Here is a 21,512-nt window from a genome sequence, read left to right on the forward strand (position 1 = left end):
GAAAGTGAGAAAAGGAGAAAGCTGATTCACCGCTCCGCTTCACATCGATGAACTTTATAACAATGCGGCTAGACTCAGTGATGGGAAAGTGTGGCACATGAGTAGATTGGCCAGATATCATCATGGAGTCAATGTACCCAATCAACTTCAACATAATACTTATTGCAAAGATCTGTGGGTTGATGTTGATAGGACCAGTTTAGAACATGGTTGCATGCCGAGAAATGAGATTTCACACGATCTCCCACCTGTCACTGACTCTGCTGATTGTCACTCATCAGACCAGTCTGTTGATGTCAGTCCTCGCTCAATCGGAGTTGTTACGGTGACTCACACTCTGACTCTGAAGTCATGTCTGACGGTCATAGCTTCAGTGGTAGGTTCGGTAGAACCAGTAATGATCCTCACTCTGACACTGAAAGTGTTCCTGATCCCCACTTGGCCACGGGAAGGTTTGGGAGAACCATCCGTAAACCCAAACGCTATGAGGACTTTGTTTGTGACTAAAGGCGCATAGTTAAACATACATTAATGTTTATGTTATATCACAGTATGTGATTTATTTGTTAAAACTCTCAAGAGAGGAAGATGTGTTGTATCCCAGTTCTGCAACTCTCGTGCCCTTAGCGCGTGAAGGTGACAATCCATCTCTCCTGCGCGAGAGTACCCATTGTCCCCTTTTCCTTCCCATTGGTCCCTCAACATTCCACTCTCCCTCATGTCCCTCGCCAACCACCAACTGTCATTCCTGAGATTCCTTTCCTTACCTACGCACAGCACTAGGTGTGGGGCTGTTGATAATAAACGTATGATTGATATTTACAATCCAGTCTCTTCCATCTACTTTCTACATATAATTTCCAGGGAAATTCAGCAGAACTCAAAAGGTTCTGATGTATCTACTTATTTATTTTGTGAAAGTAACGGACAAATGCATGTCAGCTAACTGGTTTCAACCCTATGGTCTTGTTAAGAAAATTGCAAGTCAACTCTGAGTTCCATAAGTTTATAAAGGAACTCGGAGTTGTTCCCATATATGATAGTGTATCTCCTCTGTGACTTGCAATATCTTTATAATTACAGCAGGAAGTACTTTATCCCTTATATCACGGGTACGGAGTACTTTATCCCTTATATCACGGGTACTCATAGTACGGCCCGCGGGCTGCTGGCAGCCCGCGGACCTTGCAGACATCGTACCCGAGTTTTAATTTTTAAATTTGTTTTTAAAGAGTGTCTGCAACCAGAGCGCTACTCAAAGACTCTGCTGCTCTGTGGGGGCCGGCGATTCCCGCCATAGTTAGAGTGGGGCTGCAGGGGCGCTAAGAGGAGAACAAAGCCCCATTAACATGCCAATGGTGCAGCTGTGTGTGCCTCCAGAAGCTGTTTCAGACCCGGCACACACAGGCAGGGTGAGGTGACAGAGGGAGGTAGAGGGAGGGAGGGAGGGAGGGAAAAGGAGGGAGAGCGAGGGAGGGAGGAAAAGGGAGGGAGAGCGAGGGAGGGAGGGAAAGCGAGGGAGGGAAAGGTAGGGAGAGGGAGGGAAAGGGAGGCAGACAGAGGGAGGGAGAGGGAGACAGAGGGAGGGAGAGCGAGAAGGAGGGAGGGAAAGGGAGGGAGAGGGAGGGAAAGCGACGGAGGGAGGGAGAGGGAGGGAAAGCGACAGAGGGAGGGAAAGGGAGGGAGAGCGAGGGAGGGAAAGGGAGGGAGAGCAAGGGAGGGAGGGAAAGGGAGGGAGAGCAAGGGAGGGAGGGAAATGGAGGGTAAGGGAGGGAGGGAGAGGGAGGGAGGGAGAGAAAGGGAGGCAGACAGAGGGAGGGAAAGGGAGGGAGAGGGAGACAGGGAGGGAGAGCAATAAGGGGGGAGGGAAAGAGAGGGAGAGCGAGGGAGAGCAAGGGAGGGAGGGAAATGGAGGGTAAGGGAGGGAGGGAGAGGGAGGGAGGGAGAGAAAGGGAGGCAGACAGAGGGAGGGAAAGGGAGGGAGAGGGAGACAGGGAGGGAGAGCAATAAGGGGGGAGGGAAAGAGAGGGAGAGCGAGGGAGAGCAAGGGAGGGAGGGAAAGGGAGGGTGAGGGAGGGAGAGCGAGGGAGGGAGGAAAAGGGAGGGAGAGCGAGGGAGGGAGGGAAAGCGAGGGAGGGAAAGGTAGGGAGAGGGAGGGAAATGGAGGCAGACAGAGGGAGGGAGAGGGAGACAGAGGGAGGGAGAGCAAGAAGGAGGGAGGGAAAGGGAGGGAGAGGGAGGGAAAGCGACGGAGGGAGGGAGAGGGAGGGATAGCGACAGAGGGAGGGAAAGGGAGGGAGAGCGAGGGAGGGAAAGGGAGGGAGAGCAAGGGAGGGAGGGAAAGGGAGGGAGAGCAAGGGAGGGAGGGAAATGGAGGGTAAGGGAGGGAGGGAGAGGGAGGGAGGGAGAGAAAGGGAGGCAGACAGAGGGAGGGAAAGGGAGGGAGAGGGAGACAGGGAGGGAGAGCAATAAGGGGGGAGGGAAAGAGAGGGAGAGGGAGGGAGAGCAAGGGAGGGAGGGAAAGGGAGGGTGAGGGAGGGAGAGCAAGGGAGGGAAAACGAGGGAGGGAGGGAAAGGGAGGCAGAAAGAGGGAGGGAAAGGGAGGGAGAGGGAGACAGAGGGAGGGAGAGTGAGAAGGAGGGAAAGAGAGGGAGAGGCAGGGAGAGCGAGGGAGGGAGGGAGGGAAAGGGAGTGAGGGAGAGGGAAGGAAAGAGAGGGAGACCCCAGAGAGAGGGAGACCTCAGAGTGAGGGGGAGGGAAGGAGAGAGAGGGAGACCTCAGAGCGAGGGAGAGGGAAGGAGAGAGAGGGAGACCTCAGTGTGAGGGAGACAGGGGAAGACCTCAGAGTGATTGAGACCTCAAAGTGAGGGAGACGGAAGGAGAGAGAGGGAGACAGAGGGAAGGAGGGAGAGGGAAGGAGAGAGAGGGAGACAGAGTGAGGGAGGGAAAGGGAGGGAGAGGGAGGGAGAGCGAGGGAGGGAAAGGGAGGGAGGGAGGGAGGGAAAGGGAGGGAGAGGGAGGGTGGAAAGGGAGGCAGACAGAGGGAGGGAAAGGGAGGGAGAGGGAGACAGAGAGAGGGAGAGCAAGAAGGAGGGAGGGAAAGGGAGGGAGAGCGAGGGAGGGAGGGAAAGATAGGGAGAGCGAGGGAGGAGGGAAAGGTAGGGAGAGCGCGGGAGGGAAAGGAAGGGAGGGAGAGCGAGGGAGGAAGGGAAAGGGAGGCAGACAGAGGGAGGGAGGGAAAGGGAGGGAGAGGGAGACAGAGGGAGGGAGAGGGAGAAGGAGGGAGGGAAAAGGAGGGAGACAGAGGGAGAGGGAGGGAGACAGGAAGGGAAAGGAAGGCAGACAGAGGGAGGAAGACAGAGGGAGGGAAAGGGAGGGAGAGGGAGAAGAAGGGAGGGAGACAGAGGGAGAGCCAGGGAGGGAGAGGGAGGGAGAGCAAGGGAGGGAGGGAAAGCGAGGGAGGGAGGGAACGGGAGCGAGACGGAGGGAGGGAAAGTGAGGCAGACATAAGGAGGGAGACAGAGGGAGGGAAAGGGAGGGAGAGGGAGACAGAGGTAGGGAGAGCGAGAAGGAGGGAGGGAGAGGGAGGGAGAACAAGGGAGGGAAAGGGAGACCGAGGGAGGGAGAGGGAGACAGAGGGAGGGGGGAGAAGGAGACAGAGGGAGAGGGAGGGAGGGAGTGGGAAAGAAAGGGAGGGAGAGGGAGGGAGGGAGAGAGAGGGAGACAGAGTGAGGGAGACCTCGGAGTGAGGGAGAGGGAAGGAGAGAGAGGGAGACCTCAGAGAGATGGAGACCTCAGAGTGAGGGGGAGGAAAGGAAAGAGAGGGAGACCTCAGAGTGAGGGAGAGGGAAGGAGAGAGAGGGAGACCTCAGAGTGAGGGAGACTTCAGAGTGAGGGAGACAGAGGAAGACCTCAGAGTGAGGGAGACCTCGGAGTGAGGGAGACCTCAGAGTGAGGGAGACCTCAAAGTGAGGGAGAGGGAAGGAGAGAGAGGGAGACAGAGGGAAGGAGAGAGAGGGAGACAGAGTGAAGGAGGGAGAGGGAAGGAGAGAGAAGGAGACAGAGTGGGGGAGGGGGAAATAGAGGGAGGGAGAGGGAAATAGAGTGAGGGAGAGGGAAACAGAGTGAAGGAGAAGGAAACAGAGAGAGAGGGAGACAGAGAGAGAGAGAGTGAGACAGTAAGAGTGAGTGAGACAGAGGAAGAGAGGGAGTGAGACAGTCAGAGTGAGCGAGACAGAGGGAGAGATGGAGAGAGGGAGTGAGTGAGACAGAGGGAGACAGAGGGAGACAGAGAGACAGAGGGAGAGAGAGGGAGGGAGAGGGAGAAAGAGAGGGAGGGAGACAGAGAGAGAGAGAGAGAGAGAGAGATGTGTGTATGCCGGCTCAGTGGACAAAGGCGTCCGCTGCAGGGACCTGTGATCAACCTCATGGTCACAGTTTTTTTTGTTGCTCTAGCCCCGTCCCTCCCCCACTGACCCCGCCCCCACCGGTGTGGCCCTCGGACACAAACCACACTGTAAATTTGGCCCCCGAGAGAAAGTTTGTGAGCACTCATGCCTTATATAATTGAAACCAATGCATCCTCTAAGCCAACTGCAGGCATCCTGTCTGAATGCCGTACCTAGAGAGAAGGGTTACACCCAGCAGCATATCACTCCAGCAAAGTAAATAATAGTGAAAAGCACCATACAACTTTGAACTCCTAGTAGTAAAAAATGCATCCAGCTAATATCATCACACTTATAGAAGGTGCCAGACCCAGTGTTGGAGTATGGAGAGATCATACGAATATTGGATTTCTAAACTCTATGCGATGTTCAAACATACCTCACACAAGATAGAGTTTGTTCTTTCCTCAGACCCACTTTAACACAACTACATGGCTGAGCAACAGGGGAAAAGGGGATGCTCATTTATGCAGACCATACAGAGGGCCAGATGTATCAAAGGGATTTTCCCATTCTGTTTCTAGTGGAAAATGTTCTCATACATATGGCCCAGAGATCGTAAAATAGTCGGCACTCATAGCCAAGGCCATGGAATCCAAAAAGGTATCCCTCGTGAGCCATTTTGGAATTAATAAATCCTAGCATAAGTCAGATTTAATATGTTCATTTCTGTAACTGTGCATATGCGGAATTTATAGTACATTTTATAATGGTTTTGTCTGTTCATGAAAAGGTCACATATATGAAATATTTTCAAAATAATGAAGTATTCAGCCAACAATGCAGCTAAGGCTTATTTATATAATGAATATCCCACGTGTTATGTTTTTTGTTAAATACCTTTTGATTGAAAGATTACCCAGGATTTAGGATGTGTCACGTTCAAGGTATTTTGTTTATTCCCATTTGGCCCTCACCAAAGTGTACTATCAAATGTTATCTTTTCTAATTAGCATGTTGTTTCATTGTTTCACTCATGATTTGTTTTTCTTTTTTTTAATATACCACTACAATTTCAGGGAGCAGAAAGATAACTCTGCCTAACCTACTAGGAATAGCATAACGGTTAGAGATCAAAATTATGATTCTTTGTTAAAGATATGAACACACATGCACCCACAACATGTTGACATACATGTGCGCCCACACATGCAAATATATTTCCTGTTTGTATACCTGTGGTCTACATTAAGACCCCCTTCAAAATTCAAGTCCACTGTACATTGAAGATTGTTAGTAGAAAGAATGTGAGAATGATACGTTAACAAAGATAAATGGTTGCAGGCAAAATGTTAATCAGCTCATACATAAAGGAAAACAATAAAGTTATGGTTTCATGAATATTAATTAGAATTTATAATACACGCCATGAGCCTTAGTGAAAAAAGAAAGCCAAAATGTACTGAAATTCTGCAGCAAGTCATTAAGATCTCTTTCCTTAAACACTAGTTACTGAAATGTAAGATTGTTGTAAAGATGAGTAATTCAAAGTTCAGTTGTCCTTAATTAATTGTGTTTACGTTTAGTTTTCTTCAGGTATGTCTTTGGAATTCCTCCACTGATGCTTGTTCTTTTGCCAGTTGGATCACCTACGTGTGAGGATAAAGACATGGTTAACATAATGGAGGACTATGCTAATGTTCTGGTGCACCAAGTAAAAATTGTGGTAAGAATATTTTTTAAGTTCATAGTGTGATGGACCTCTTACGTATAGTTTATTATTTTTTATTTTTTTAGAACTTTATTTTTCAGTTTTTATACAAATTCACAAAAGGCAAAAGGTATAGCACCTGGCAACGATTTGCAATGTAAGGAAGCATATACACATCATGTACATTATTATCACAACAAATTACAGTTCTGAGAACCATATGTCACGCCACATTATCTGTGTCAGTGCTATCATCGGACAACATTTCAGAATCAGGATCTAATAGAGTAACACAGAGCTCTCTCCATTCGGCAAGGTCGTCCACTACCTTTTCATCCCGCTTTCTAATCAACATGTGTGTGTCTTCATCCAAAGACCACTCCATGACATCTCTATACCAGTGCACTTTTTCAGATGCTCACTGCCTCATCCACATTATGGCTACCCTCCGTCTGACTAAGACCATCGCCAGTAGTACAAATTTATAGGGCATCTTCCCATCTTTTGGACCCTTTATGTTGCCCTGTAGACAGCACTGTGGAGTAAGGGGTACCAACATTTACTTGACCCTGTGAATGTCGTGCACCACTGGGCACCAAAAACCCTACACCAGACACCACTGGTAAGCTGGATGCAGAATTTCAGCGTTGAGCGTGTTGCAGCGGGGGCAAGTGTCAGGTTGCGTTGGAGATACGGGGTGTAAGTTTCTATGTTTGAGGTATGTCCGGTGAAGGAAATTGTAGTGAATCAATTGAAAGCGAGCATTACAAGAATCAGAGTGTTTGAGCTCATTTAACCGTGCCCATTCCGCAGTCATCAGGGAGTATCCATGTCCACATCCCAACCCCCACGGGCCCACGTTGGAGCCTCCACAGCATCGGCATGCATGGCTCTGTACAGCAACGATATCAGGTGGCGAGCTGAGCAGCAAGTTAAAAGGTTACCTACGGTTTATGTTTGTTTTGATGCCGCAGGGTAACATGGCCAAGCCGCATAGACAATAGCAGCTAGATTTGCGTGGTGCAAGAATGGGGTAAATGTCTGCTGCACCTCTGCGAAGGAAATATACTATTCATCTGGGTATAAGTCTCCTAGACATGTGCATCCCCTATCCTGCCAAGCTCTGAAGGACATATTGTCCATCGACTGCTTGACCAGGTTTAATATCCAGATGCCCAATTCTCTATGGAACGGAGCTCGCTTCAAGTCTACTTGAGCACATTTTTGCCAAAGGGCAGCCTTCTGTAGGACAATATACGGAATGTCTGATGGGAGACTGGAACCCTCCATCAGGAGCTCCGAAAGCTGATCAATGGCTCTGCTGCCGGATAATAGACGTTTTTCCCTGTTATCACCTTGATCTAACCAGTGGGCCGTGATCAGGATGCGCTGGGATGCCCCACGGGTAGCCATGCGCTATATAAGTGCGTATTCATTCATTCATTCATATTTTATGTATAGTTATATAACAAGTAACTGTTTTCATGGTTTATACCTCTGGTTGCTGATTGGAGCACAGGTTGCTTTTTTTCGGAATTGTGTTTAATTAAAGCTTTGAGTTGCAATACCATGACTTACTGGATATAACTGAAGAAAATGACCTAATAAGTGAGATACATTTAATGGACTTTCCAAATAACTGAAAAAATAGAGCACAGCAGTAACTTAGCTTAAGGGTGGGTTGTTAGCCCTTCCTATGTGTCAGGCAGTGGAAGGAGATGTTAGAGTTTAGGTCATTTGCAACCATCAGTCAACTTCAATGGTATCTACTTTTATGCATTATTAGTTTTCCAAAATGTACAGAAATAACTTTAATGTAAATGTCTTCAAATTACCCAAATATATAATTATCAGCTAAGGCAAACTATCCATTTTTTGATGTGTTTGTTTACACTTGTACCTATTGTGGTGATGGGGCCCTAGGCCCACATGGTGAAGGAAATGACAACACAGGACACCAGTTGGGGAGTGGAACTCTGGCCACGAGCACGTGCGCTCGGGTTCTTTTATTAGCAGTGTCACCTGACCCAGTGACGTCTGTGGTGGGTGGGTGCACAGTGTAAGAATACACTAAAGACAACTAGACTGTGTCCTTGCAGGACACTACATCCCTCCCAAAGTTTGGGGAAAAGAAAACAAAATGTTCAACCTGCAAGAAAACAGAATAAAGCAATTTACAGCCCCAACAGGTTTTCTTCAGACGATCGGCTGGGAGAACGTTGAAAACAGTTCCTGGATTACAAAGTCAGTCAGATGAGCTTCACCTCAGCGGTGTACTTCAGATCATCCTTGTCTTGCTGCGCTTATGTACATTGTTCAACACTTGGGGTACCTGGAGCAGAATGGGATTGACCCTTGAGGGGTCTCGCAGGTGTTCCTAGTCCAGTGGATGACAACGCTTGTTGGTTGTTGGAGACGACTATGGCACGAGAGGTCTTTCTTTGGATTTGCTGATCTTGATGCCTTTACACCTCCGTCTGGCCAAGTAACTTCCGACTTGCCTTTCTTGCCGGACTCTTCTCTTACTAGAGACGCTGGGAGGACCCACTTGCTGGACACGATGGGACCGGGTGGACCGTGCGGGGCTGCGCATGAGCCGCGCAAAAGCGTCGCTGAGGAACTGCTAACGGACTCACCGCCAAGTCTCTCATGATGTCCTCGGGGTATTGATGTCATCCGCCAGGATGGTCTTGCCATTAGGACATGGGTTCAGTGTCTTCACCAGACCGTTTCTCGGTGCCAGGTGTTCACCTGGGGCCTTCGTGCTTCCTGTTGCTTGTCGTGGAGCTGCCGCTGCTGCACCTCTCCCATCCGGATTCCTCTCTCACAGGACATGCGGCCGAGGCCCTTGTCCCCTGGACTGCCACTTGATCGCGTGGGCTGTGCGGGTCGCTGCGGAACTTCGGACATGGCCACAGTTGAGTCTTGTGTAGTCCACAAGGGTGGATTGTCTAGTGCTCGGGTATGCTCTGCTTCGGCAAGATTCAGGTTCACGGGGCACCCATACGGTTCTTCAGTGGTTGGTCTCTTTGAATGCAGGTTGTAGGGATTACTGGGATCCACACGGATGTTGCGATGTTCCTTGGACAGCACCGATGTTCCTGTGTGCTGACTGTTGCGATGCTCCTTGGACGGCACCGATGTTCCTGTGTGTTGTGGTTCTCTCTCTTCCTCTGTGGAGTGATGTTGTGATACTCCATTCTTCCTTTACGTTTTCTTCCTCGACGCGGTCCGGTCTTCTTTCGTGCTTACTCATGCTAACCAGGCTTCTCCATGTAGCGGGCCCTCTACATGTCGTCGCCTTGGTCTTGTCCATGTGGTAGGACACTGTCTTCCCCTGGCTTGTTGACTAGACCTGTCGTCGTATCTTCCTGTTACTTGATCACTTCTGTTGCCTTCAATCAGGATACCCTTCTTTGGTCAATTCCATCGTGACCCTCCTGTCTCGTCGGGTTCCTTTGGCTCTACTGTTCCTCCTTCCTTTTCTTTTCCGGGTGACCAACTGCCTGGTCAACTTCTCCTTTTCTTTCCGGGCGACCAACTGACTGGTCATCTTCTCCTTTTCTTTCCGGGTGACCAACTGACTGGTCATCTTCTCCTTTTCTTTCCGGGTGACCAACTGCCTGGTCATCTTCTCCTTTTCTTTCCGGGTGACCAACTGCCTGGTCATCTTCGCTGTGACCTACTGACAGGTCTCCGAGGACGCGATCCCTGCGTTACTCGGTCGTGGTGGCGTGGAGTTACTCCACTCCTTGCGTGGTCCTGCGCAATTCTGTTTGGTCCTGAGGTGTGGAGTTCCTTCACTCCTTGCGCGTTCCTGCGCAGTGCTGTTCTGTGGCGTTGGCGTGTCGCTGTGCAGCGTCACTCTAGCACTCTTGATTCCTGGCACGTCCTGGCGCAGTGCTGCGCGGTCCTGGCGTGCGGGTGTGGAGTTCTTGCACTCTTGTCGCGTTCTTGCGCTTTGTGGTGCGGTTCCGTGCTTCTGACGCGTTCCTGCGCTGTCTCCTTTTGTCCTCAGGAGGTTGCGTCTTGACATGGCATCGTTTGGGCGTGGCTGTGTTCCTGTACACGGTTTGCTCAGTTTCGCATTGTGTTGTTGCAGACTTGTACTGGTGCTGTCTGGTGCATGGAGTTCCTTCACTCTTTGCGCTTCTGCACAATGCTTTGCTTCTGGCGCATCCTTAAAGCTATGCAAGTAAGCTTGGCGCTACTCTGATGTGGTAAGTCTCTTGTGCTGCTGGTTGCTGCAGGCTTGCTTTAGGGCTAGTTCCTTGAGTGGTCTGTGCAATGCTTGTTTATTCACTGGAATCCTTTTCTTGCCTGCAATTGCTCCCTCCGGCCACTGGATGGCAGTGCTCGTTTTACTTGTGTCTCATGAACCTGGGCCGGTTCTTGACGCTGTAGGGGTTCGTGCAGTCTTCTCTCAGTGCTGAGATGCCCCTTCCTGCTGGCTTGCCTCCTTGGGGACTCCCTATACATGCCGATGCTTTAAACAGGGTAAGTGCCTAGTGTTTTACCTAAGTGTTGGCACTTGTGATTTGGGGAGTGTTGCAAATCTGCAGGAGGGCTTCCTGTTGAGTGTGGGCGACCTCCGCTTTTGCCCACATGCACGGTGCTTCTCTGTGCCCTCCCCTGCTGCACACAGAGTCTTTTGGGTGGTGCACACGGCCCCTGGCAGTGGACGCTCGCTGGCTGCGCAGGGACACAAGCTGATCAGGCAAGTGTGTGCCGGCCGTTTATTGTCCGTGGGGGTGGGGGCTGGTGCTGCTTTTACCGGCCACGGGCCGGGCGCTGGCTTTCTCGTTTTCACTGGGGCCCTCGCTGTGCAGCTGCGCCGCTTCTGTCTCTGGGCTGCTGGGGACTGACTCCGGTCAGCTGCGGGCATCGCGCATCTTGCTCATGCCCTCCCCGCCCGCAGCAGCTTCTCGGGTCTCGCGCTGCGCGGGGCGGGGAAGAAGGTCGTCACTGCTGCCCAAACTTGCTGGTCTCCGGTGAGTCCATTTGCATTGTGCTGTGCAGGGGGGTGTTTATTTACGCCGTAGCCGGCTGCGGGCCGGGTGCTGGATCTCACCTTTCTCCCCCCCGCTCCCTTCACAGCACACGCGGCGCGGGCAGAAGTTAGCGCTTGACGGGTGGGCTCCGTTTAGATTGTTCGGCGCCTGGCAGCTCCCCTCACGCTGTGGGCGCTCTATGGTAGAGTTTCTCACCCCGCCGCCGCACTTCACACGCGCGGCGGGGGACGCTGTAGTCAGGCCACGGGTGGGCTCCGCTGGGCTTGTCTTAATTAGCGGGGCGATAGCGGCCGACGCCGCGTCACTGCAGGCAGGCCGTGGGTGGGCTCCGCGAGCCTTGCATCATCACGGGGCAGTTGCGGCCAACGCCGCGTCGCTGTAGGCAGGCCGCGGGTGGGCTTCGCTGGCCTCGCTATACTAGGGGCACAGTATGTTTATAGCGGGTAGGCTCCGCTTTGTGTTTTCGGCGGCGCCGGTTGGCGGCCGCCATTATGGCATTTTGACCGTTGCGGGTGGGCTCGGCTTTCAATGCACAGTCATAAGGGGGTCGCTTCTCGCTTGCGCGGCCCCCTAGGCAAATCTTCAATGTTCGGCCTCACCTCTGGCCGACGGGCCTTCCTCCTCCACGCGGGTGGGCTCCGCGGAGGTTACCATGCGGTGGCGGCCGATGCAGGTGGGCTCTGCACGGCTCTCTCTTCACCCCAGGCAGGGGCGCAGTCGCGGCCGACGCGGGTGGGCTCCGGTCGGTCCGCTCTTCTCCTTGGGGGTACCGCCACGGCAGGGCGGCTTGCAGCAGGTCAGAGAGGTGCGGAGTGGGCTCCCGGTCACCTTCTCTTGGATCCTTAGGCCCGGGGCACAGCACACGCCCCGCGGGCCTCTCGGCGGCCGGCGCCGATCCTGTGGGGGAAGGGGGGCGCGATGTCGCCTCTCAGCTCCCTCATCTTTCCCCACGATGTTTTGCATGCAGCTGGCACGCATGGCATTGCGTTACCGCCTCGTCGCCAATGTGGTGATGGGGCCCTAGGCCCACATGGTGAAGGAAATGACCACACAGGACACCAGTTGGGGAGTGGAACTCTGGCCACGAGCACGTGCGCTCGGGTTCTTTTATTAGCAGCGTCACCTGACCCAGTGACGTCTGTGGTGGGTGGGTGCACAGTGTAAGATTACACTAAAGACAACTAGACTGTGTCCTTGCAGGACACTACATCTATGACGGATGCTATAGCATTCTCAGACATTTATTTGAGATTCAGGCATTCAAGACATGACCGAACATTTCTTTGAGTGCATTTCAGTATGTACACATTTTAGCGATGTATGCATTTTTTTTAACGTCAAGATGTGCGTATTACACCCACGGTATACTGTCTGCAATTCTACATGTAGAGAAAGCAGGACACTCGCAAATGATTTCTTTTTCACATTTCTGTCTCACACGACACCCTTCCTACTCGACCTGCAAAACCTGCCCAGTTGTGCTACACTTGACTGCTCCCTGTAATTTAAGTACAAGTAGAAGTACATTGCAAAAGGCAAAGACTGTCTTTCACAAAACCTTTTGTGAACATAAATGTCACTATGGGGTGCCAAAGATACGTCTAATAAACTAAAATATTGTGGATGTTTGGAAAAAAATCCCTTTTCTCATAAGAAAAAATATACATTTTTTGCAGTCCACATGAGTGTACATGTCGAAGTAGATTTATTTAACATGAGCTCCAGACAAGTTACAGGTCATAGGAAACATTATATATTAAGTCGATATTTTGCGTATATTGTGCACCCCACAGGGGGCAACTTATCTTCCAAAGACCTCTTGCAAACAATCAGGGCTGGCTTTAGGTCAGTGCGACTGGTGCAGCCTCCCTGGGCGCTGACCTATGGAGGGGGCGCTGACCTCAGGGCGAGGTGCTTTGTTTAGAAATAACTAATGATTGGAGAGATAAGGGGCAATTTTGCCCGGTGGTAGAGGGAGAATTAGAGGAGGAGGTCATGGGGATGGGGCTCCAAAAACGATTGTCGCACCGGGTGCCAACAGCGCTAAAGCCGGCAAACATTCTGTATTGAAAACACCGAACACTACCATTCCACTTGTGTCTCATACTTTTAGCTCTTTGACATCCCTCAGTCAGAGACAGTAGAGTTTTCATTGAGTTTTCCGCCTGACTACCTGCACTTTAGTGATAATGGGAGGAATGTTGCTCCAGGTTAGATACTGTCGGTGTTATTACTGGCGCTCCAGGCCGCATGGACAAGTGATCAAGGAATGAAAACTTCCAGTGTTTGGATTTTACTGATTTTACTTGGATGGCATAGCAACATTGAGATTGTTCAGAGTAATCAAATTATTAGGTATTGTTTTCAAAATGCTTAGCTCCTAATATTTTGAAAAAAGTGCAATTCTATTCAGCCTCATAAACCTGGTACAACATGACAAGAACTTTGGATATTCATTTTCTTTGGAATTTCCATACTGGATGGAATTAACGTGAGGAAAAGGCATTTACAGCATTTGTTGAGATGTCAGAACAAGTTGAGCCTTTACAAACATTGGCACATCTAATTCCAATCTTTCATTTTCACGATAATTATAGTGGACTTGTAAGCTTGTACCTTTCAGGCAGTGTTGGCAGTAGCAGTTGTTTATATAATTTGCTGTAACGCACTAAAATAAAATTTTTAATCATTTACAAACACTCTTTGTAATAAATTTAGCAACTGTAGGGCATATATTTATTACAAGTGTCATGATATAGGAAGCAGAACTTTTCTGCCATCTCCTCTCTGGACTTGTCCTTCTTAGAGTCAGATATTACACTACAGGAATTATTGTTTGCATTACATTTTCTAAAAAAAGATAAGGCACTGGGTTCGGGCGGCTTTACAGTTGAATTTTATTTACACTTTTCCAAATTCCTTGTACCTAAGCTACACTTTTTAACAAACATTTTCCCTTCTTAAAATACATTTTCTGGATCTTTTTCAGAAGCACACATTTGCCTTATCCCTAAGGAGGGTAAAGACTCTAAGTTCTGTAAGAATTATAGACCCATTTTATTGGTAAACATTGATTACAATATCTTTTCAAAAGCATTAGTTATCAGACTGGACTCTTTCCCGCCAAATCTATTGGGAAAGGAGCAGTCTGGCTTTGTTAAAGGCCGCTTTATTACAGACAATACTGTACTCCTTTTCAATATCCTGTCCAGTCTTCACGCCTAAGGCATTTCTAAGCCGCAATCGCATTAGACGCGCAGAAAGCTTTTGATAGAGTTAAATGGACATATCTATTTTACACTCTTAAATGGTTTGGCTTTGGTCCCAAATGTATTTCTTTGATTATTTCTCTCCTTTACTCCAAATCCCCAGCTGCAGTTTGTGCTAATGGTTTGGTTTCCTCTTTTTTTGATTTAGGTAGAGGAGTCCGCCAAGGTTGTCCCTTATCTCCCTTCTTGTTAAATTTGACGTTGGAACCTTTCCTTTCCAAACTTCGTCAGAACCCAAATATACATGGCTTCAAGATGGCTAACTGTCATGTCAAACTAGAAGCTTACGCGGACAATATCCTGCTTTTCATTTCCGATCCTAATGCATCAATTCCTGCCTTTCTAGCTGAAGTTCACGCATACTCCTTGTTTCTGGTTAGAAGTTAAATAATGATAAGTGCAAAATCTTACCCTTAAATAAATATACTTTTAAATTGGACTTTAGTGCCTCTAATTTTGCAAGGAGCCCAAATCATATTAAATGTCTGGGACTATATATTACTTCTAATATTTCTGATACTGCAGTTCTATGTATGATTAAATGTATCCAAAAGCTCGTACACCTGACCACTAAATAGCATCCACTTTATCTATCTTGGTGGGGACGCTTGGACACTATTAAAATGATGTTGACACCCGTAGTTTTATACACTATATCTAATATACCTTTATCGATTCCTGTTAAATTCTTTAATAAAATCAATTCAATTCTTTCCTCCTTCCTCTGGAACAACAAAAAACCCAGAATGTCTCTGAAACTACTAATACATCCTAAATATGAAGGGGGGGGTGAACTTTCCAGATTTTCGAACATACCAGAAGGCTTTTCTCCTACAGCAGGCATCCTTTTGGCTACTTGAACCCACGGATGATCGGCCTTTATGGACCTCATTCGAAAATCTCTTCTTATCCCCCTTCTCATTCCAAGAGTATCTCTCTTTTTCACATAAACCACAGATCCTCTCCACACCTATAATTAAAATTACTTCTAACCTTTTCCAGCTATCATCTCCTCCTCAACGACACACTGTAGAATCTTTTCTCAACTCCACCATTTGGCATAATAAAAGTCTGCTCATTTGCCACAAAACTTTTTATTGGAAAACTTGGAGACAGAGGGGACTAATCTGGGTTCACCAACTATTTTCCCAATCGGTCTTTTTACCCTTCTCTTCACTTAGCCAAATGTTTAATTTGCCAACTTAATTCACTACTAAATATAATCTCTTAAAAATTGCCGTGATGACCACTCACACTCAATTATGAAATGTACTTGATACGTCAAATAACTCTGGCTCCCTCTCACGACTACATGCCGTACTAAGAACCTCACCTAGAACTTCCACTATTTATAATTTTTTACAAGACACAGTCATTACCAGACAGAAATCCACATTCGAGGAAGCGTGGGAACAAGATTTCCAGACCTCTTGGCCAATCCATTTATGGTGGAATTTATGGATTAAACTACGCAAATCTTCTAGGGCAGCAAACATAACGCAAACTCTGTTTTTTGTTTATAATAGACTTTTATTATCACCACACGTCTTAAGCAAAAGCTTTTCAACTGTTTCAGATGTATGCTGGACATGTCTCTCTCCAAAAGCCGATTTATTCCACATGTTGTTTTCTTGCGATTTTGTTTGTAATTTCTGGAAACAAGTATGGGCTCAAATCAACTTAATCTTTGACACTAAGTTTCCTTTTTCCTTCACCAATGTCTTCTTAGGGAGCCTCTAACCTGAATGGGAAAACATGACGTTGAATGTTAAAATTATAGATCTGTTATTAGCTGTTGCTTTTCAGCAAATCACTATTAATTGGAAAGACTTTACAAAAATTTCCTATAGGACCTCGTGGTACAATATTTGCCATAACCACAGGTTAGATACCGCCTTTGTCTACCCTCTAAAATTAGCAACGAAACGTTTGGATTTATGGTCACCTGTTACAATGTTTCTTGATGTAAGTGCTCAAAGGTTTTCTCAGCCACAGCCATTACAACAAGAAGTTCCTAAACCTCCTTGACCCCCTCAATGTTCCTACTTTCTCCTATATGCCATTACTTTGCAGATTTCAGTTGTTAACTGTTTCTTTAATATTGTCATTTATATGTCTGATTCGTATACTTCTAAATAAGTTTATGCTGGATATTTCATTAAAAGGCTATTATGATGTACTTTTTTATTTTTATTGACACCTTTATATTTCTTAATAAAGCTTCTTTGAACCTTAAAGAACTTTTCTGCAACTCGTCTTCTGTTTTAAAGTTGATAGCACTCAGGGCTTTAGGTGGGCCGTGTCCTGCCGGTGCTCAGCACCGACAGAACTAAAAAGCAGGTGCCAAAACGGATACCTTTCGGGCTCTTTTATTGTCCTTACTCTCCTAGTGAAAAAAAAGAATATTAATTTCGAGGCAGTACTGCTACTGCCCATCACTATCTTTCATGTATCTTTTAAGAGACTCGTTATGGTTCTTTCATAGTCTCATCATTTCAGAACTGAAGCGTTATTTATCATACGCAACTGACAACCATTGGCACAGCCAATACTCCTGGCTCGCTGTAGGCGTAATGTTGCTTGTTATATTTATTATATATCTGGAAGCAAAAATAGAAAGAAGCATCAAAATATCAGTCGGGCGGCACATAATGCTAATCAGAGAGTTCTAACTGATGTTATTGAAGCCACGCCCTTAATTATATTGACCACGCCCCTTTGAGAGACCCCTAGTTATTCCAACCCACCTAAAGCCGTGATAGCGCTGCATTTTCACTGCATGTCGATAAGATTTGAAACGACTTCCCATGGTATAGCTTCTGTTCACCATCTATTGGGATCTTGTTGGTACTTCATCTAGCAGAATCATAAGATAATTATAAGTAAAACTTTAGCATATTACATTTGGGCCAAGTGGCTGGGGGAAAGCTGATGAGGCTGGTTAAGTTAATAAGACCGGACGCTAGTTAAAACTAGAAGAACCCCCAAATATAGCGCTAAATGCAGCAGTTAGAGTGAGGGTTTTGAATGTCTAACAGCCATATTTTTGATGAGAAGTTGATTTTTACTTGGGTGTTCCGTACTTTTGGATTTCTAAGAGTAAGACACACTTTTACTCATGCAGAAAAGAATGTGAATTGGGGGCCTGAGTTTGTAAAGCATATGTACTCTCATTTGGCTAGTGACATTTATTTAGATAACCCTGAATTATCGGTTTCATCCATGACACTGAATGTAATCTCCCTTCAGTCTTAGAACGTGATTCTGAGTAGGGTGGAACAGGATGGTGTATGTACTGTATCAGGTAAAACACAAGAGACCCGGGGTTGGAGCATTTGCCGGGTGTGTTAACTAACTCTTTTTCCCAACCCTTCCCCAACACACACACAGAAAGAGGGAGAACGTGGAGTTGGTATTTAATGCACAAAAATGCACTAGTTTTACAGTGGCAGCTCTTCTTCTACGACGGAGGAGCGTCACCCACCCTGCCAGCCTCAAAACCTGAAAAAAGTGGTTTATTATCCTTTTATTTTTCAAGTTCTAGTCTTAGGGGCGGGCCGTTGTGGGGGCAGTTAGGCAAGGGAGTGGTGGGCCCTGCTATCACTGTGCATGTCGGTTTTGCCGGCCGTCCTGGGCTGGACAAAGTGACATGCACACTGAGCTGTCTCAAACCCAGCTGTGTTGCTGGGGCAGAGACAGCAAAGCGCAGGTTCTCAGTCTCTCTGGGAGCGCAAATTCCCAGCGCTCAGGCCAATCCTACTGCTGCTTTCAAACATCAGAACAGCGGCAGCATTGGCCACTGGGGAGCCTGTGCTGCAGCGAGGACTTGGAGCAGAATTGCGGTGGGCATGCGTCAGATACGTTTTTTTCCCTTTCTTTTTTTAATGTTTTCATCTGTCATGTTGTCGGTTCCTCCCCTCACCCTACCACTACACCCTGATTAGTTTATGCCCTTCTTTCGTCTCATCCTCTCAAGGCGGAGAATACAGGAGGCGGAGTTCGGAGCTGCACTGACGAACACCGGCTGAGCTGAGCAGCTGACTGGAGCCGCGAGGGGGTCACGGAGTCGGGGAATCGCGGGGGATCGAGCCTCTGATCCACCCGCTTGACTCTTCAAGTTTTTTGACTTACCCGCTTACACCACCGCTTACTGGCCCTGCTTTGCCCACCAGGTACCACCAACTAACAACCGGCGACCCGCAAGGTGGTGTAGCGTGCAGGAGAGTCTCGGCGCAGTCACTCCAGGGGAGTGACCGGGTTACCACGGCTGAGCTATTGTGGACTTGGTGGCATGCAGGGGGGCCCACACTGAAGCTCTCTCCACCCCTCACCTCGTGACTCACAAATGGATAGCTGTAATCCAGTCCTGGTCTTGCGAGAGACCTTGTGTGAGCGTGGGAGAGCAGCAGCAACCAGCAACAGCAGCAGCAGTGGAGCAGAGCCGCGGGGGGCCAAGAAGCTCAGCAGTACAGCAATCAGTGGTGAGCGGGGCTACAGCATAAAGCACAAAACACCAGTTGTGGCCAGTGGGTGAGTGAGAAAATCTGTGAAGCCTGAACGCTCACCACCTATCCCTCGCATCCCTCTTACATTCCCTCATATCCTTATACCCTCATCACATCCCCCACGCTCCCCAGTCCTTGTTCAGCCCCACCAATCTTTGCTGAGGTAAGTGGAAAGGTGTTTTCCCTTACCGGGAGCACACAGGACACCGGAGCACAGTGGTGGTGGTTATAGTCTGGGGGTTCTGTGTGAGCTGCATGGCAAAGGAGCAAGTGGGGGTGCCTGCACGCACATACAAAAGGACATAAAGGTTAAAGGCAGCGCAATAGCGGAGATGCCGCTGGAGCAAAGGCAACCCACTTTTTGATTCAGCCCAACTAACCAGCCCAACCACATGATGAGGAGAGTGGCCTAGGCAACGCACGTAGAAGAATGATCATATGAAACAGCTCTAAAAACTAAGGGAGAGATTTTTAAAAATCCCAAAACCCAACAAGCACCTCAAATTTCTTCTCCTGGTGGATAATGTTTAAGGGGAAACTGATCAAACCAAAGAGGATTGACACTGTCTTCGACAAAGAAACCACCCACAAGGTCCAAGCAACTAGGGTCACAAGGAGTACAGCTCAGAACTCCAGACAAGAGTCACACACCGGGAGCCCCCTTTTGCAATCCTTTCAACAAGGGCTCATCACTCATTATTTACAGATGCCGGGTAGCTTGCCAGCCTCCGACATGTCTGCCAGAAGGGTTAAAGAGACGAACGGGACTGAAGAGGTCACAGCAAGCAACTCTCAAGCACTCCGACCCGGCCAGGTATTCATCAAGCAGCTCCACATAAAAAAAAAACCACTCGGAGGAGGCTATCTCCTGTCCAATGAAGGGGGCTAGGACCAGGACTGGGACATACCAGTACAGGGAGATCAAAACTCGCCCCTGATCAGCGGGCGCAAAGAACAAGACACACATGAAAATAATGCAATATATAAACAAAGGATCGGTGATTACGACCCTGAGATGCTCACAACAGTCGCTGGGATTTGAACGAAGCCCATAGATTTGATAAACAGCCTTTCACCAATTAAAGGAGGAAGACAGGCCGGAAGTCATTGAGGGCAAAGATCCAACGCATATCAGTCTGCGAGATGTCTCACGACCAAGCTCAATGGTTTCATCATCTGGGCACCGACATCTCGACTCACCAGAGACAGGAGACTTCACCCACTCTTTTCTACAGAAGTTAGAGCAGACAATCAAAGGACCTTGAACCTCACCTCCCTCCTTATCGGGAGAGGGGAAGCAGCAGAAAATCAGGGCAACAAACGAGCAGGGATGTCCGTATCGACAGACCAGAAGAATCAAGATGAGCAAGACGAGCAAGAAGATGCCTCTCTTCTGACAACGATCAGAGAAGCTCAGAAGTCAATAGCTAAGGCCCTAATATGGCAAGCAACTAAAATGGAGATCCAAGTAGACCTCCTACAATCAATAACCCAGTTCCTAGAGATGCAGGGCTGCAAATTGGATGAAATGGAGCTAACAATTAAACACAATCAGACAATGATAGCCTAGACAAGTTCAAGTGCCGCCATAATCGAAAAGTGGGCCGAACTGGCAGAAATATTGGGGGACATAGTGGCACTAACCAAGAGCAGTGGCTTATCGTTAAAAAACCAGGAATAACAGAATTATTGGACTAGGGCAACCCCAAAGTGACCTCCAAGGGCGAACATGGCAGAGCAAGGGAAATGAAAACAAAATCCTTAGAGAATGTGATGAACAGCCAAGAGATTCTGGCATCCCCGACAAAGAGTGACACAGAGGAAGATCTGGCAAGATCGGTTACGAAGGAAGCCGAAGAGCAGAAAAAGATCATGGAGGGGGATACAGAATCCAGAACAGAAGCACCCCTAACAAGGATGGAGAAGAAAAAGCTGAAAAAACCGCTGAAGAGATAAAAAATTAAAAGAAGATCCATCCTGCCGGCAATGCTGAACAGCCACAGACCTGAGGAGAAAAGCAACTCACTTCCACTCTATCCGATTTTTTATTTCAAACAAAAGATCAAGTGCCAGCGCCTGTCGGCAGACACAGGACAAGCCGAAGAAAGAGAAAGGGATGACATAATACAACGTGGCGGGGTTCAAGTAATCCAGGCTGACCAGGCGGACCTATCACACTCAGCAGTGATACCACCAACGGCAGTCCAGGCGAGAACAAACTGGGACAGCATGGGTAAGGAGGACGCCACCACACAAATCAGGCTCTATGACCTATTGGAACTGGAGGGCCACAAAGGCCTTATGGAGCACACTACATCCCCACTGATGGAGCAAATGCACATGGCTAGTACGCTGGCAACTAACAACAGGGCGGAAGAGGAACAACATTGGCGAACCTGGATCAAACCTCACCCAGTCTGAGATGAAACAGCAAGTGCAATGGGGGAGCGGGGGTAATACAAACAACAAATTCTGTGGAACCACCGACACTACACAAGGCAGTGCTTACCCCCAGGTACCATATGGAAGGGCCTCACAACTTCTTAATTAGAACTAACATCCTCCGACTCTTTAGCCATGTCAATTCACTGTTTCAGATCACATAGGAAAATATAGATGGGGTAAAG

General features: G+C 48.3%; 1 protein-coding gene across 3 annotated transcripts in view; it reads left to right on the forward strand.

Moving 5' to 3' along the window:
• Nucleotides 1-21,512, forward strand: part of IL7 (interleukin 7) — a 322,662-nt gene that overhangs the window by 134,699 nt on the left and 166,451 nt on the right. For all 3 annotated transcript variants that reach the window (XM_078687117.1, XM_078687118.1, XM_078687116.1), the window contains exon 2: nucleotides 5,975-6,114. In XM_078687117.1, the coding sequence (XP_078543243.1) occupies nucleotides 6,010-6,114 (105 nt within the window). In that variant the 5' untranslated portion in view covers nucleotides 5,975-6,009. The remainder of the gene's footprint in view (nucleotides 1-5,974; nucleotides 6,115-21,512) is intronic.

This window comes from Lissotriton helveticus, chromosome 4_1 (genome assembly GCF_964261635.1).
Source record: "Lissotriton helveticus chromosome 4_1, aLisHel1.1, whole genome shotgun sequence".
Lineage (NCBI taxonomy): Eukaryota > Metazoa > Chordata > Amphibia > Caudata > Salamandridae > Lissotriton > Lissotriton helveticus.